General features: G+C 41.1%; 1 protein-coding gene across 1 annotated transcript in view; it reads right to left on the bottom strand.

Annotated features, from left to right (window-relative positions):
* Positions 1-283: 283 nt before the first annotated feature.
* LOC106562621 (ADAMTS-like protein 5) overlaps positions 284-12,047 on the bottom strand; it is a 61,834-nt gene continuing 50,070 nt past the window's right edge. The window contains exons 10-13 of the mRNA XM_045708199.2: positions 8,746-8,944; positions 5,446-5,586; positions 3,084-3,155; positions 284-2,719 (exon numbers count right to left, since the gene is read on the bottom strand). Of these exons, the coding sequence (XP_045564155.1) occupies positions 2,376-2,719; positions 3,084-3,155; positions 5,446-5,586; positions 8,746-8,944 (756 nt within the window). The 3' untranslated portion in view covers positions 284-2,375. The remainder of the gene's footprint in view (positions 2,720-3,083; positions 3,156-5,445; positions 5,587-8,745; positions 8,945-12,047) is intronic.

The raw sequence follows: 12,047 nt of genomic DNA, 5'->3' as shown, positions 1-12,047 counted from the left end.
TGGGAAATAAAATAGTTTCATAGTTTAAAAAGTATAAAAGATATCAAAAAGTTGTATGCAAGCACTCAGCACGTTTTAAAGTTTGAATGACGTTTCTAGGGTAATCTACCTATACAAAAATGCATATGAGCACAGACCCATCCCGCCTTGTAAAATGTGGTGTCGGTGGTGTTAAAGAAAGCAATGTGTTGGCAAATTTTTAAAACCTTATAATAAAAAATTACTTGTTACAGCATAGTTAATGTATAGGAATAGATTGCAAATAATTCACCAGTCATTCAAATCAAATATGTTTCTTATATTTGTAGCTACTCAGTGCCACACCAATATAAAATACTGAATAATCCATATTTTTTGTTTCTCACAAAAGTAAATCTTCATGTGAATAAGATAACAGGAGACGTAACAAAACAGACTAAGGGAACCTGATTGTTTTAATATTCAAAACACAGTAACACTTTACATTAACTTGCTCTTATGTCCGTGTAGTTTTAATTGCATAGTAATAGTAGTAGAGTTGAGCGGTTTCTGTTACTACACAAGTGGAATAAACTCAACCCCATCACTACGCAATTACAATGCAATTCATGAGGTACTGTGCTATAACATGTAACTACAATGTTACTAGTGTAATTAATGACACTGTTACTACACAGGTATAAGAGCAAATTGATGTAAATTGTTACCCAAAACACATACATCAATAGAGAGAAATGCATTGATAGATTATTTTTTTTAAATACTATATTTTAGAAGCAAAACACAAATATAAATGTTATGATTTAGATATTCTTTTGCCACATAAATACAATATGGAACAATATGTTGTTTTATATATCTTAGGTATGAGAAGAAAGTAAAAAGTCACACATTTATTTTGACATAGAGTGACTGAACTGTTAACAGTCCTGGGGAGTAGTTCCCCGACATTTCATTCAGTTAGTAATTTAGCTACATTTTGTAGTAACTACATTCAAATCATTGTAGTGTCTTCGGTAGTTAATTACTTGTTTTAGCCATGTAGCCATCTACTGGAACTGCCCACTACATTTATTCAACAAAACAACTACCCCCTATTTATTCTCTCTCTCCCTGGCCACTCACTCTGGCCGTCACACAGATCTCACTACACTGTTAACATCTGACTCCAGAGTGATGTGTTCTTGCAGTCATTTTTCTTAACTGTGTAGTTGATGACGTTTCAGATTTAGATATGATAGTTTTTTACGAAGTAGTTTGGATGTAGTGAACTACTTTTTCGAAGTAACTATTAAAGTCAACTATATTTTTCTTTAGGGTAGCGTAAGGGCTCTATTCAATCACATACGCTTTAGCCGACATCCTCATAGCAGTTGTTCAGGCAGTGTTGTTCAGGCAGGGGGAACTGCGTTAGAACAGCTCCTGGCATTACACCTGAAGCAGACATTGCTATTGGCTGCACGGAGTCGCATTAAGACAAATCTCATGCAAGCCTTGTTTACAAGTTCAAAACACTGGAATGTGAGATGTGATCTACACCTCGATTCGGCTGATAGAAATCCTCATTATTTTCTTTAGGCTAATGATTTTCAATTTGAGCATCATTATTTCTATATAGCCTACACTTTGTCATTCTGAATATCTAACTCGAGTGACAATGATGAAGAGTAGCTCTTCACCAGTTTGACAGCTCCAACACAGTTACATCTCCGGCACCGTCAAAACATCAGCTATGTAGGTGTCGGCTATCGCCGGTTAACGCTTGATCTGATTGAATCTGGGCTGAAGTGTAGCTTAACCTCTTCCAGTGTGAAGTAATTGATACAAGCTATAAACTATATTTTCAGAGTAGCTTCCCCAACACTGCCTGTTAGTAACCCAGACAGGTAGTTATAGTCAGTTTTCTAGTTAGCAAAGGGAACAAAACAACACAAACGCTTGGCCATTGAAGTGGATATATTCTTCTCTTTGGTAAGTTTAAAGGTGGGTGATAACGGCCACCTAAAGTGCTATACTTTGTGAGCTGGTCAGCTTTTGCATTGCTCTTTGAGAGGGCTTTGCCTTCTTATCACGCTGACTGACATCACCCTGGGTCACCCTGAGTATAGTCTCTTCCCAGGGTTCAACTAGTGTTTGCCTCTGCCATTTTCAGTTCCCCTATTTTGGAATTCTAGTGGTTCTGTTGCTCTCTGTGTGTCTTTTGAAGGGCCAGAGGCAGGAAGTTGTTGCGTATGGGTGTATGGGATTTTAATGTCACACACAGATGCACACATGCAGCCCCATTGTTTGTCTGATTCGCCATCAGAAGTGCTCAGTCTTGAGGAGTGTTAAGGAGTCGTGACAGTCAAAGTATGTGTGCATCAGTGGTGTCTGGTGTATACTGTACATCTCTATGTCTAGGCATAGCCGCGTCTCAGTTCCGCAGGTGGCCTGGGCCCTCTGTTACTACACAGATCCTCCAGGGGGCGCAACAGAGCGTCCTCTCTAGGTTTATAGGGTATCGCGTAGCTGTCCTCCTCCATCAGTATCCGGTTCAACGTCTGCTCGTTGTTAATGTGGCGACGCACCATCAGTACGTACTGGCGCCCTTCCTCCAGAGGGGGGCAGTCACACACGTTGGGCACCCACAGGAACTCGCGGTGCTCCAGGCGGAAGCGATTGTGGTAGGTGTGGATGATCTGGACATCGTAGCGCGTCTCCTCGCCCCGGTACAGCTTGCTCATGACTTTGGCACGGAACACTGACAACCAATGAAAGACATTATGCTAACACTTCACATAAAGCCAACAGGCATTATGCATTAAAACTTGTTATAACTTACAAGCATGTATGCGCCTTTACAATGTCTTATAATAAGATTTGTTGTGCCATGCTTGTTTTTCCATGCTGCGATTTCTCAACTGACTTAAAAAGGCTGTTTAAGTTTCACCGAATTACATTCATTCCTTACTTTAAAAAAACGATTCAAGTGAGATTTGTCAACTTGCACCACTATCACCTGATGTTGTAAACCCAAACCCAGCTGTAAACTGGGTCATGTGAATTGAAAGCACACAAGGGTGTTTGAACCTCTAACTTTAGGCATTCAAGAAGTTCAGACTTACCGAAGTCTTTCTGGCAGAACTGCCTCTGGCGCTCCCCTCGACCGCGGGCCCGCCTACATTTCCCACAATGCCCTACGGGAGTAGAAAGAGAAGCAGTGAGTTGATTTGAGCACAGATTGTTTTTTATATCAGGGTATTGCACAATGTTTAGGATGGCACAGATGAGTTTCTGAGAGTGAGTAGGGGACTTAAGGATAGTAGAGTAGAGAGTAGGACAGATTAAAGGAAAGAGTAGAGCGTAGGACAGATTAAAAGGAAGAGTAGAGAGTGGGATAGATTAAAGGAAAGAGTAGAGATTAGGACAGATTAAAGGAAGAGTAGCGAGTGGGATAGATTAAAGGAAAAAGTATAGATTAGGACAGATTGAAAGGAAGAGTAGAAGTAGTAGAGAGTAGGACAGATTAATGGAAGAGTAGAGTAGAGACTAGGATAGATTAAAGGATAGAGTAGAGAGTGGGATAGATTAAAGGAAAGAGTAGAGTGGGATAGATTAAAGGAAGAGTAGAGAGTGGGATAGATTAAAGGAAAGAGTATAGATTAGGACAGATTATAGGAAGAGTAGAGAGTGGGATAGATTAAAGGAAAGAGTAGAGATTAGGACAGATTAAAGGAAGAGTAGAAGTAGTAGAGAGTAGGACAGATTAAAGGAAGAGTAGAGTAGAGAGTAGGAAAGATTAAAGGATAGAGTAGAGTAGAGAGTAGGATAGATTAAAGGCAAGAGTAGAGCGTAGGACAGATTAAAAGGAAGAGTAGAGAGTGGGATAGATTAAAGGAAAGAGTAGAGATTAGTACAGATTACTCTTCCTTTAGAGGTAGTAGAGAGCAGGACAGATTAAAGGAAGAGTAGAGTAGAGAGTAGGATAGATTAAAGGAAAGAGTAGAGTAGAGAGTAGGATAGATTAAAGGAAGTGTAGAGAGTGGGATAGATTAAAGGAAAGAGTAGAGATTAGGACAGATTAAAGGAAGAGTAGCGAGTGGGATAGATTAAAGGAAAAAGTATAGATTAGGACAGATTGAAAGGAAGAGTAGAAGTAGTAGAGAGTAGGACAGATTAATGGAAGAGTAGAGTAGAGACTAGGATAGATTAAAGGATAGAGTAGAGAGTGGGATAGATTAAAGGAAAGAGTAGAGTGGGATAGATTAAAGGAAGAGTAGAGAGTGGGATAGATTAAAGGAAAGAGTAGAGATTAGGACAGATTAAAGGAAGAGTAGAAGTAGTAGAGAGTAGGACAGATTAAAGGAAGAGTAGAGTAGAGAGTAGGATAGATTAAAGGATAGAGTAGAGTAGGATAGATTAAAGGATAGAGTAGAGTAGAGAGTAGGATAGATTAAAGGCAAGAGTAGAGCGTAGGACAGATTAAAAGGAAGAGTAGAGAGTGGGATAGATTAAAGGAAAGAGTAGAGATTAGTACAGATTACTCTTCCTTTATAGGTAGTAGAGAGCAGGACAGATTAAAGGAAGAGTAGAGTAGAGAGTAGGATAGATTAAAGGAAAGAGTAGAGTAGAGAGTAGGATAGATTAAAGGAAGTGTAGAGAGTAGGATAGATTAAAGGAAGTGTAGAGAGTGGGAGGGGTAGGAGGTGGTAGAGAGGGACGAGGAGGTAGAGAGGGTAGGATAGATTAAAGGACGGAGAGGTAGGAGAGGGTGGGAGTGGGAGGGCGAGTGGGTAGGAAGGGAAAGAGTAGAGAGTAGGATAGATTAAAGGAAGAGTAGTGTAGAGAGTGGGACAGATTAGAGTAGAGAGTAGGACAGATTAAAGGAAGAGTAGAATGTAGGCTAGATGAAAGGAAGAGTAGAGAGTAGGACATATTAAAGGAAGAGTAGAGAGTAGGCTAGATGAAAGGAAGCGTAGGACAGATTAAAGGAAGAGTAGAATGTAGGCTAGATGAAAGGAAGAGTAGAGAGTAGGACATATTAAAGGAAGAGTAGAGAGTAGGCTAGATGAAAGGAAGCGAAGGACAGATTAAAGGAAGAGTAGAATGTAGGCTAGATGAAAGGAAGAGTAGAGTAGAGAGTAGGACATATTAAAGGAAGAGGAGATTAGAGAGTAGACTAGATTAAAGGAAGTGTAGAGTAGGATAGATTAAAGGAAAGAGTAGAGTAGGATAGATTAAAGGAAAGAGTAGAGTAGGATAGATTAAAGGAAAGAGTAGAGTATAGTAGAGAGTAGGATAGATTAAAGGAAGTGTAGAGTAGGATAGATTAAAGGAAAGAGTAGAGTAGGATAGATTAAAGGAAAGAGTAGAGTAGAGGGGGGAGGCAGAGGAGAGAGGATCGTAGCATTTGAGCAAGGTGAGAGTTGAGGTTTAGGGGAGTGGGGGTGAGATAGGGGTTAAAGATTTAGGTGAGGTGGAGCAAACCTCCTCGGGGTGGTTGGGGTAGTCGATTCCTCCTGGTCTCGTCCCTCTCCAGGCGGGGAAGGAGGGGTGGGTGGTGGGGCTGGTGAGGGGGTTGTCGAGCTGGATGGCGAGGGGACTTGATGGGCCAGCCACCTGGAGGAGCTGAGGGACAGTGCGGGAAAAGGTGAGTTACATTATTGAGTATCAACATGCCTTTGGAGTTAGGGCCAGGAGTTTTCATGACCTGATGAAGAAAATGACCTGGGTCCAAGACATAAACTCAAACGTAACTTTAAGTGATCGTTCAGTGAGTTTACATATTTATTAGATATTTGTTTTCTTACCTTAAAAGCAGTCTATGGAAAAGGAGTGACTGCAATCCACACTTTGGTTTTGTTAAACTAGCCACTGCCAACAAAATGTTAACATTCACATTTTTTTGGACCATGTAAGTAAATCTCCCCAGTTAAGCATGTTTTAAATTTCATGCCCAAATAATTTAAAAATAATTTTAAAAAAAATTAATTGAGGACCACAATCCATTTAAGAGATGAGGGGAAAAAAACATCTAAATATGTACAATTTCTGAACTATTCCTTTAAATTTTGCATTAATCATCCATTCATTTGAGATTTGTGCAAACGATGGAGAAGCACATGTGTATCTTGAATCAGGATTCGGGCAAGGGATCTTTCCAAGGCATTCTTTAGGTAGAATCTGTAAGGACAGACGCTGGGAGACGAGAAGCAAGTACAGGGAGTGAACGTTTAATGAAATAGACAGGAAACAAAAAATGAACAGCGTCTGGACAGGGGAAACATAACAACATTAATGCCGACACGGAGATCCAACTGAGGAACAGACAAATAGAGAGGGGGCAATCAACAAAGTGAAGGAGTCCAGGTGAGTCCAATGAAGCGCTGATGCGTGTAATGATGGTGACAGGTGTGCGTAATGAGGGGCAGCCTGGCGCCATTGAGCGCCAGAGAGGGGGAGCGGGAGGAGGCGTGATAGAATCACTAAAGAGTGACTTTCTGTCCAGCATCAAATCACTATGATTCGACATGAGCAAACATTGTCTTAGATCATTGATTTCTACTCCAAAACGCAAAAAAGCTAATCACTTTTGTTTGTCTTGACTCCCCCAAAGGCTTTCAATGCTCCCTGTGAACCACAAGGTAAATAAGACCATGTTTCTGGACCTAACCCAGTCTTTAGCCACGACCCAAAAGGAACTAACTGCGTGACCCTTTAGTGGATCTATACCCACCAGTTGGGAAACACTATGCTAGGGGCTAGGCTACTTCTCAACCCACCAGTTAGAAAACACTATGCTAGGGGCTAGGCTACTTCTCAACCCACCAGTTACAAAACACTATGCTAGGGGCTAGGCTACTTCTCAACCCACCAGTTAGAAAACACAATGCTAGAGGTTAGGCTACTTCTCAACCCACCAGTTAGAAAACACTATGCTAGGGGCTAGGCTACTTCTCAACACACCAGTTAGAAAACACTATGCTAGGGGCTAGACTACTTCTCAACCCACCAGTTAGAAAACACAATGCTAGAGGCTAGGCTACTTCTCAACCCACCAGTTAGAAAACACTATGCTAGGGGCTAGGCTACTTCTCAACCCACCAGTTAGAAAACACTATGCTAGAGGCTAGGCTACTTCTCAACCCACCAGTTAGAAAACACTATGCTAGGGGCTAGGCTACTCCCATTATGTCCTGCACCAAATTACTTGATTCATTACTAAATGATCAAACCTGTTAACTAAATTCTAAAGGATGCTAAAGTCTTAGACCATTGCTTTGTTGAGCAGTACACAGAAATCAGTCAAAACTATGCTACTGTACCAAGCACCACTATCTCAGCATGGAATATGCAGTGGGTTTTGGGATTAGCGTTATCACTAAACACTTCTAAGATAAGAGAGGGACATTCCACTCCAGAAACTTCATGCCTTGGTTTTATCTGTTATTGTCAGCCAGGTACAGATCAAAGTATAGCAGGTCAGCACAGTGTATTCAGTTTTGGATCAAAGTCCACTTTTGCAGTTATATAGGACAAATATAATGATTACTATTGAATGTTGGTTACATTCTAACCAGGGCCAATTTAATAGAAATACAACACTGATTATAAGCCTATGATTGAGTTTGCAGTTAATAATTCCCCTCTTAAATAAACGGATGTAATAAAACATTCCAGAAGACATTTGCTGCACATTAGCAAGGCACAGTCTGTGGGGCATTTTGTAGGTTAGGGGTTTTCAAACTGGGGTCCCTGTCAGCCTCCCAGGCCCATGTTGCCCAGGGTTATGAACATACATTGTAGATTAATAATATTACATTGTGTTGTATTACACCTTCTAAACTTATACCACAGATCCCTTGGCCAAAATGTGTTACCTTTGTTGTTGTTAGTAATATTCATTAAAACAAAATGAAATGTAAAAAAACCTATTTGAATATTTTGAGATCTGGCAGTACCTCTGCTGTACTGGAGGCAGTGAGATCTGAAAATATTAAAAACATACAGATAAACATTTTTTTATTTATTAATTTTACGTTGTAGAGCTTGTCGTAATGTGCAGATTTTTTTTACCCCTTGCAATAATGTTTAGATCCATCTATCTATCCATTTTCCGTGTCTATCCATCAGCCGTATCTATCCATCTTCCGTATCTATCCATCCATCTTCCGTATCTATCATCCATCTTCCGTATCCATCCATCCATCTTCCGTATCCGTCCATCCATCTTCCGTATCCGTCCATCCATCTTCCGTATCCATCCATCCATCTTCCGTATTCATCCATCCGTCCATCTTCCGTATCATCCATCTTCCGTATTCATCTATCCATCCATCTTCCGTATCCATCCATCCATCTTCCGTATCATCCATCTTCCGTATCCATCCATCCATCCTCCATATCTATCTATCTATCCATCCATCCATCCATCTTCCGTATCCATCCATCCATCTTCCGTATCCATCCATCATGTATTAAACTTCAGTCACACAAACAGAGGATGAATGAAACCAGGGGCAGGTTTTCCCATGTAAATGCATACATCACATTAAATTGACATTTTGGACATTAAATTTAACACATGTTAATAATGGGTACATTGACGTCCATTGGCTTTTGCTTAGAAAATGCTAGCTAGCTAGGTTAGCGGTTGGTGACAGTGCCTAGGTAAACAAACCCAAAACCTGGATTGCATTTTGTCCTTAGACTTCTTACAAGGTAAGGAAACAAAATGTTCTTTTAATTTGGTTGAACTACCCCTTTAAGAATGGTCAGCGGTCTTACCCCAGTAGGGTCTTGTGGTGACAGGGAGAGGCCTAGTAGTAGTAGTGGTAGTAGTAGTGGTGGGGTGATCCCAGGGGATGTAGCTGGCAGTGTGGTGAGGCTGGCGTAGCTGACTCCTCCTGCCATGGAACAGAGCGTAGCGGTCTGGAGGGAGCCAATACTCGTATTCTATCCCCGGGTTCCTGTCTGTCACCAACACCTGCAGACACAACCACACAGTGTACAACGGATATATATTTTAATATATATAGTTATAATACCTGGTATACAGTGAGGGAAAAAAGTATTTGATCCCCTGCTGATTTTGTATGTTTGCCTACTGACAAAGAAATGATCAGTCTATAATTTCAATGGTAGGTTTATTTGAACAGTGAGGGACAGAACAAAAAAATCCAGAAAAATGCATGTCAAAAATTTTATAAATTGATTTGCATTTTAATGAGGGAAATAAGTATTTGACCCCTCTGCAAAACATGACTTAGTACTTGGTGGCAAAACCCTTGTTGGCAATCACAGAGGTCAGACGTTTCTTGTAGTTGGCCACCAGGTTTGCACACATCTCAGGAGGGATTTTGTCCCACTCCTCTTTGCAGATCTTCTCCAAGTCATTAAGGTTTCAAGGCTGACTTTTGACAACTTGAACCTTCAGCTCCCTCCACAGATTTTCTATGGGATTAAGGTCTGGAGACTGGCTAGGCCACTCCAGGACCTTAATGTGCTTCTTCTTGAGCCACTCCTTTGTTTCCTTGGCCGTGTATTTTGGGTCATTGTCATGCTGGAATACCCATCCACGACCCATTTTCAATGCCCTGGCTGAGGGAAGGAGGTTCTCACCCAAGATTTGACGGTACATGGGCCCCGTCCATCGTCCCTTTGATGCGGTGATGTTGTTCTGTCCCCTTAGCAGAAAAACACCCACAAAGCATAATGTTTCCACCTCCATGTTTGACGGTGGGGATGGTATTCTTGGGGTCATAGGCAGCATTCCTCCTCCTCCAAACATGGCGAGTTGAGTTGATGCCAAAGGGCTCCATTTTGGTCTCATCTGACCACAACACTTTCACCCAGTTGTCCTCTGAATCATTCAGATGTTCATTGGCAAACTTCAGACAGGCATGTATATGTGCTTTCTTGAGCAGGGGGACCTTGCGGGCGCTGCAGGATTTCAGTCCTTCATGGCGTAGTGTGTTACCAATTGTTTTCTTGGTGACTATGGTCCCAGCTGCCTTGAGATCATTGACAAGATCCTCCCGTGTAGTTCTGGGCTGATTCCTCACCGTTCACATGATCATTGCAACTCCACGAGGTGAGATCTTGCATGGAGCCCCAGGCCGAGGGAGATTCACAGTTCTTTTGTGTTTCTTCCATTTGCAAATAATTGCACCAACTGTTGTCACCTTCTCACCAAGCTGCTTGGCGATGGTCCTGTAGCCCATTCCAGCCTTGTGTAGGTCTACAATCTTGTCCCTGACATCCTTGGAGAGCTCTTTGGTCTTGGCCATGGTGGAGAGTTTGGAATCTGATTGCTTGATTGCTTCTGTGGACAGGTGTCTTTTATACAGGTAACAAGCTGAGATTAGGAGCCAGAAATCTTTCTGATTTAGAGGGGGTCAAATACTTATTTCCCTCATTAAAATGAAAATCAATTTATAACATTTTTGACATGCGTTTTTCTGGATTTTTTTGTTGTTATTCTGTCTCTCACTGTTCAAATAAACCTCCCATTAAAATTATAGACTGATCATTTATTTGTCTGTGGGCAAACGTACAAAGTCAGCAGGGGATCAAATACCTTTTTCCCCTCACTGTATTTTAAGCAATATTGGCGATATAACACAAACCCCAGAGGTGCCTATTATAAACTGGTTACCAATGTAATTAGAACAGTAAAAAATTAATGTTTTGTCATACGCGTGGTATACAGTCTGATATACCACGGCCGTCAGCCAATCAGTATTCAGGGCTCGAACCACCCAGTTTGGAACTGTCAATACCAACAATATACTGAAAAAATATATAACAAATGGAAGACAACACGTTAAGAAAATATACATCAGTTACATATAGGAGAGGAGACTGAATGGTTCTGCTAAATTGGCATTTTGTATTTGTAATTATTAGGGATCCCCATTAGCTGCTGCCAAGGTAGCAGCTACTCTTCCTGTGGTCCAAACACATTAAGGCACTTACATTACACATAAACAGTTTATCATATAACAGTATTACACCACTAAATATCTACAATACAAAATGTATAATACCACAATACAACAATATTACAATGTACGTGTGTGCAGAGAGAGTGTGCTAGCGTGTGTGCGTATGCATGTGTCTGTACCTGTGTGGGTGTCTCTTCACAGACTCCATTGTTCCATAAGGTGTATTTGTAGCTGTTTTTTAAAATCTGATTCTACTGCTTGCATCAGTTACCTGATGTAGAATAGAGTTCCATGTAGTCATGGCTCTATGTAGTACTGTGCACCTCCCATAGTCTGTTCTGGACTTGGGGACTGTGAAGAGACCTCTGGTGGTATGTCTTGTAGGGTATGCATGGGTGTCCGAAGTGTGTACTTGGAGTTTAAACAAACAGCTCGGTACATTCAGCTTGTAAACACTTCTTACAAAAACAAGTAGTGATGAAGTCAATCTCTCTTCCACTTTGAGCCATGAGAGATTGACATGCATATCATTAACGTCAGCTCCCAGTGTACTGTTAATGGCCAGACGTGCTGCCTTGTTATGAGCCAATTGTACTTTTCATAAGTCCCTCTTTGTGGCACCTGACCACACTACTGAACAGTAGTCTAGGTGCGACAAAACTAGGGGCTTGAACAAGTATACTAACAAATCTATCATTGTGTACCTTAATTAGTAAGGTTAGTTTGCAGTCTCTATACACACTGAACAAAAATATACAGTAAACACAACATGTAAAGTGTTGGTCCCACGTTACATGAGCTGAAATAAAAAATCTCAGAAATGTTCCATACACACAAAAAGCTTATTTCCCTAAAATGTTGTGCACAAATTTGTTTACATCCCTGTTAGTGAGCATTTTTCCTTTGTCAAGATAATCCATCCACCTGACAGGTGTGGCATATCAAGAAGCTGATAAAACAGCATGATCATTACACAAGTGCACCTTGTGCTGGGGACAATAAAAGGCCACTCTAAAATGTGCAGTTCTGTCACACAACACAATGCCACAAATGTCTCAAGTTTTGAAGGCGCGTGCAATTGGCATGTTGACTGCACGAATGCCCACCAGAGCTGTTGCCAGAGAATTGAATGTTCATTTCTCT

Source organism: Salmo salar, chromosome 26 (genome assembly GCF_965601325.2).
Source record: "Salmo salar chromosome 26, fSalSal1, whole genome shotgun sequence".
Classification (NCBI taxonomy): Eukaryota; Metazoa; Chordata; class Actinopteri; order Salmoniformes; family Salmonidae; genus Salmo; species Salmo salar.
Note: the sequence above shows the minus strand (reverse complement) of the source record. Positions and strands in the feature narration are given on the sequence as shown.